Here is a 5,854-nt window from a genome sequence, read left to right on the forward strand (position 1 = left end):
ACATAAAGTTAATGTTAATAAAAACAAATTTTTACACTTTCAATACATTGAATGCACGAGTTTCAAGACAAAATTTCCTTATTTATTTCCTAAATTCCGAAAGGGTAAACTTGCGGATGGAAAACAAGTCAACTCATCGCTTGTGAGTAACGGCAAGCCAACAAGTTGACTTGTTTTTCTTTTCTCTTTTTTGTCTATCACATCTCATAAAAATAATAAAACCAACGACCAAACCATCTTAAATTTTATTGAAAATGGCACCGACAATATAATAAACATATATACATCCACACGAATATGGTTTGCATAAGCAACAATCAATAATTAAATTAAAATAATATCATAAAAATAAATTAGTTCTCCAAAAACATTGGCAATAGTCATAGTTTTTTTTTTGGAAAACTTGGCAATAGTGATAGTTAATATTCTGTGTTTAATATATATAGATTTTGAAGAACAAATAAAAGCCCCCGAAATTAGTCTACTGGTGAGAGGTTTAATAAGTGTTTAAACAATGAAACCCTTCAAACAAATACATGTTAATTTATTTAACAAATTGTTAATTTTAACTTTGTTTCTTTTTAAAGTTTGACTCAAACATAACTTCAAAACAAATAAATAACCTTCACAAGGGTTTAAACCCTTGACTAGATTTTTGGAAGTTATCCATATGCATTACTAAAAAAAGGTAACTCTTGATCATAAATACAACTCAAATTCTTAATGTAGCAAAATCTAAAAATAAAACCGATAAAAAAAATTCAAGCCTTTGAATTCTTAGTTAATCAATAAGCAAATTAAAGACAAGATCAAATTATGGATAGAAAGAAAAAAAACGATCAATTAATTTTCTATTTTATGCCAAATTCTCCACTTTTTCAGTTTCATCTCAACTTTAAACACCTATATAATGAGAATCTTCCTCCTCCTCAACATCACAAATTCCATATTAAATAAAAAAAAATATATATATATATATGGCTTTCCTGGGTTTGATGACAAATTTTGCTGCTTTGACCTTTTGTGTCTTAGTCTTAGTAACTCATAATTATCAAGCCCAGGCTTCGACTCTTGTTGGTAAGAAAAATATTCAATCTTCTTCAAACGGTTTATGTGCTTCTTCCGTCACTATCCATGGCTACAAATGCCAAGAATATGAAGTAAGAACTTCAAACATAGATATATGCAACAAATTAACATGCATGCATGGTTGTGATGGTACAAACTAACAACTTTTATACAAAAATTGCACGTACGAATTAAATTGTTGTCTTGCGATTAGGTTTCTCGAATTATTTTCTTCTTTTTCACCTTATCACAATTGGTTCATATTTCCTTCGTAGCAATGTATTTCGCACTATATATCATTTCGCTAACAAAGTTGAGGAATGCTAAGAAAAGTTATAGAATAAATTCGTATTGGAATTTGAATTTGAATTAGAGTTGCTTATTCTTAGATATGTATATTGGGCCTAACTCATCCTTATAAAATCGGCTTGTAAGGTGAGGATTGCCTCTAGTATATAAACACTTAATCAGGCCATCTCTCAACCGATGTGGGACTCTTAACACACCCCCTCACGCCCAGAACTATTGGGCTTGGTGCGTGGATATGTGGGACTCTTAACACACCCCCTCACGCCCAGCACTATTGGGCTTGGTGCGTGGATATAAACGGTAGGTGGCCCGATAACGGAAACCTGAAAACAGGTGGCCCAACGGATCGGGGAGAGGCTCTGATATCATCTTAGATATGGATATTGGGTCTAACTCATCCTTACAAAACCGGCTTGTAAGGTGAGGATTGCCTCTAGTATATAAACACTTAATCAGGCCATCTCTCAATCGATGTGAGACTCTTAACACTTATAATATACATTATTCATGATATGTTTGTTAACATGAAATGGTTTTAGTTATTGTTGTTGATTATATTTTTTATATTACATATTCAAATGTTTTTCATTTATGCAATATTTTTAGGTTACAACTGGAGCTGGATATATTCTTAGTGTTCAAAGGATTCCAGAAGGTCGATCTCAAGTTAGTGGCAATGTTACTAAGAAGGAACCAGTGGTTGTACAACATGGGGTTTTAGTGGTAAGTCAAAGAAATACATCGATTACTGTTTTCATCATTTTATTTTTATCGTGAGGTAAGTAAAATATGATAAAAAATTATTTTAATCATTAATTAAACTCGATTTCTCCAGAACGATTCATCATAAGGAGAGCTGATTAAGTTAACCACTTAAGCTCAAATGTCTTATTTTTTCATCATTTTCTCAACAACAAGAAAAAGAAAAATTTGTTTTAGAACTAAAAGAAAAAGATCCACCACCTTTTAATATTCTTTATATGTTTCATTACATGAAACTGACTTTCTAAATTTAAGAGTTAATTAATAGATCTAGAAGGGATAAATATAACTCTAATCATACATTAATTAGTAATTAATTATAAAATTCTTTCTAAATTTAATTAGATTCAATCCATTATAAATTCATGAATTATTTTTTACCAAAACAATTCGTGAATTATGATTGCGAATTTTTTCCACGATTATACTTTTTTATTTCTAAATTTAAATTTAATTTAATAAGTCATTCAAAAGAAATGGATATTTTAACCCAAAAACAAAAGAAATAGTTTTCTTTCTGATTTAATTAAAAAACTTTTTTTTTGGTCAAGTTTTAAAAGTCTTCTTATCACACTTTATACAATACATTCTTTACTATTTTTGATATTTTATCATTCAGATATTTTTAATATTAGTCAAAAAAAATTTCAAAAAAAACCATTAAACAAATAAAATGATGCAAATTAAGGAACATATATATATATATATATATATATATATATATATATATATATATATATATATATATATATATATATATATATATATATATATATATATATATATATATATATATATATATATTTATGGTTCTATATACTATGCTTTTTTTGAATATTTTGAGACTTGGTTGTATATATGCAGGATGGATCAACATGGTTTATGAACAGTCCAGAGCAAAACCTGCCTATGATTCTTGCTGATAATGGCTTTGATGTGTGGGTTGTTAATACAAGAGGAACCAAATTTAGCCGCAAACACACTTCCCTAGACACCTCGAACGAGGTTAGTTTTTTTCTTCGCAGCCACATTTTTTTCATCTATAAAGTTTTGAACTCAAAACCTTATTTAAGATATCCGAGTTCGGCCATCAAAATATTGGTTACAAGACGTCATTGATGAAAATTTATTATAACTCCTATTATTCATGACCTATTACAATTTTTATATTTTTAATGATTTTTTTAAAATTTTTTTTAACTAATTGAAATAACATTTTTTTTATAAAACATTGCAGGGATATTGGGCTTGGTCTTGGGATGAATTGGTTACTGATGAAATGCCAGCTATTTTTGATTTTGTCTCCAAAAATACAGGGGGACAGAAAATAAATTATGTTGGCCATTCTTTGGTAATGTATCACATAAATAAAATTTATAATATATAATAGTTTTGTATTAATAAAAATAATTTGTAATACTAAATTTTAAGACTTTGTTTGGCAGGGGACTTTGGTAGCTTTGGCATCAATGGCAGAGGGTAGATGGACAAAAGATAATGTGAAGTCAGTAGCATTGTTGAGTCCTATTGCCTATTTGACTAGAATGACAACTCCAATAGGAGCTATTGCTGCAAGAACCTTACTCGCCGAGGTAACTAATCGATAATATTGACTCTTATTATTTTTGAACCTGAATTCTATACGGTCATAATTTCTTCCGTCATTGCAGTAGTCTATCTTAAGGATAGAGATCAGACATCTCATATTGTCACATTTGAAAATCAAAATTTTAAAATTTTAAACATTCGATTTTGACTAATGACTAAGATCACTAACTGCAGTTAATCCATCTTAGCCATTGGATAAATTAGATCGGACGGCTCACATTGTTACTTTAGCAAATTGAAAACTTGAAATTTTAACCATTTAATTTTGATAACCGGTAAATCGATCTTAGTTGCTGGAAAAAGATCGGAGGGCTCACATTTTGATTTTGTTATTTTAAAAATATAAAATATATACATTAATTAGAGATTCCTAATTCATATTAATTCTTTTTGTCTATCCAAACAGGGCTATACTTTTCTGGGCATTCCTGAATTTGATCTCAAAGCGTAAGAACATAGAACTTACAATTTTATAATAAGAAGCTTCTCCCTAATATTTTAAAGCCATAAGATATTTTTATTATTATATTATACATAATTTAATTAATGTAAGTCTTTTTCAACTTGATTAGGTATCCTATTCTTGAATTCTTTAAGGGTGTTTGTGCTAATCCTGGAGTAAACTGTGATGACTTGTTTACCGCAGCAACAGGTTTAAATTTTCTCCCTTATCAAATTTAAATTTCAATGGATATATTTTCAAATAAATATAAAAAATCTATAAAATTTTGATTGAATATATTATAATGAATATTTTTTAAATTGTCCTATTTTAGGTGAAAATTGTTGCTTACAACAATCAACTTTTAATCAATTCATGGAGGTTGAACCACAATCATCTTCAACAAGGAACATGTTTCATTTAGCTCAGAGTAAGATTTACGCATCTAGCGACTTTGCTATTTAATATTGCAATTGATCGTTCAATCCATTTTATTTTTTTTTGTCGTAACCCTCCTGTTACTAGGGAAAGGGGTATGGTAGCCTAGAGTACGACCTAAAACTTGTTTCGGTCAGAATTTGAACTAGAATGCATAATTCAATTTGTTTTAATATTTAATAATAACCATATATTATAAATTTATGCAGCCGTTCGAAGTGATACCTTGACGAAATTTGACTTTTTTAGACCAGACTTGAACATGTTGCATTATGGACAACTATTTCCTCCCGAATACGACCTCACAAAAATTCCTAAAGACATTCCAATTTTCATGAGCTATGGTGGTAAAGACGCGCTTTCTGATGTCGCCGATGTTAAAAAATTACTCAGATATTTTGAGAACCATGATGCAAACAAGCTTAGTGTTCAGTTCATTGCTAACTATGCTCATGCTGATTACATGATGGCTTATAATGCCAAAGACTTAGTGTACAACAATGTTACATCATTTTTCAAGCGTCAATGGTGATAATTGAAAGCTATTGTTAAAAAAATGGTGATAATTGACTAATTTGGGTGCTTCAGTTTCTTAATTACCCTGATTGCATCTTAATTAGAAAGTGTAAAAAAAATTGTATGATATATAGAGAAAAGTATCTTGGTATCACTAAGTTTTAGGTGCTCTGAACTCAATACTTTGAGGTTATAATGCTAAGCTCTTATCAATGTACAGTTTAAAGGTTAGGTTCATGAGCTAGTAATTCAAGTGAGATTTGGATTCTCTCCAATTATCATGTGGTAGTAATCTTAACCATTGATTCACTTGTGAATAAGTTTTAGGTGCTTTGGTATTGCAAATGAAATGAAATGTGCAAATTTTATGTTCTTTTGTGACCATAATCTATTATATTTGCTTATTATAGGAATATAGGAGGGCGAACACTCTGGTACACAACTTATTTAGATATGTAATAGTACATCGCTGAGGTGAATAATTCTAATAAGTCTAAAAATTAATGAACATTATTTATAAATCTATTTGAATTATTCACTTCAACAATGTATAAGATGATAATCTATAACAATATATAAAGAGGATAAGGGAGTTTGGGCTGGATTTTTTTTGGTCCATTTTGCCCTTAACTTCCTTTATGGTTTTTTAATTATTCCATAATTGCCCTTAACTTCCTCTCTTTTTTTTATGGTTTTTTCATCTATATCTAT

At 29.3% G+C, this 5,854-nt stretch overlaps 1 protein-coding gene across 1 annotated transcript; it reads left to right on the forward strand.

Annotated features, from left to right (window-relative positions):
* The first annotated feature begins 977 nt into the window (after window positions 1-977).
* Window positions 978-5,163, forward strand: LOC123885280 (triacylglycerol lipase 2-like). Its single transcript, XM_045934557.1, has 9 exons — window positions 978-1,160; window positions 1,984-2,100; window positions 3,004-3,144; window positions 3,377-3,490; window positions 3,585-3,731; window positions 4,154-4,194; window positions 4,320-4,399; window positions 4,524-4,619; window positions 4,837-5,163. The coding sequence occupies exons 1-9, from the start codon at window positions 978-980 to the stop codon at window positions 5,157-5,159; spliced, it is 1,242 nt and encodes a 413-aa protein (XP_045790513.1). The 3' UTR covers window positions 5,160-5,163.
* Window positions 5,164-5,854: the final 691 nt, after the last annotated feature.

Source organism: Trifolium pratense, linkage group LG5, assembly GCF_020283565.1.
Source record: "Trifolium pratense cultivar HEN17-A07 linkage group LG5, ARS_RC_1.1, whole genome shotgun sequence".
NCBI lineage: Eukaryota > Viridiplantae > Streptophyta > Magnoliopsida > Fabales > Fabaceae > Trifolium > Trifolium pratense.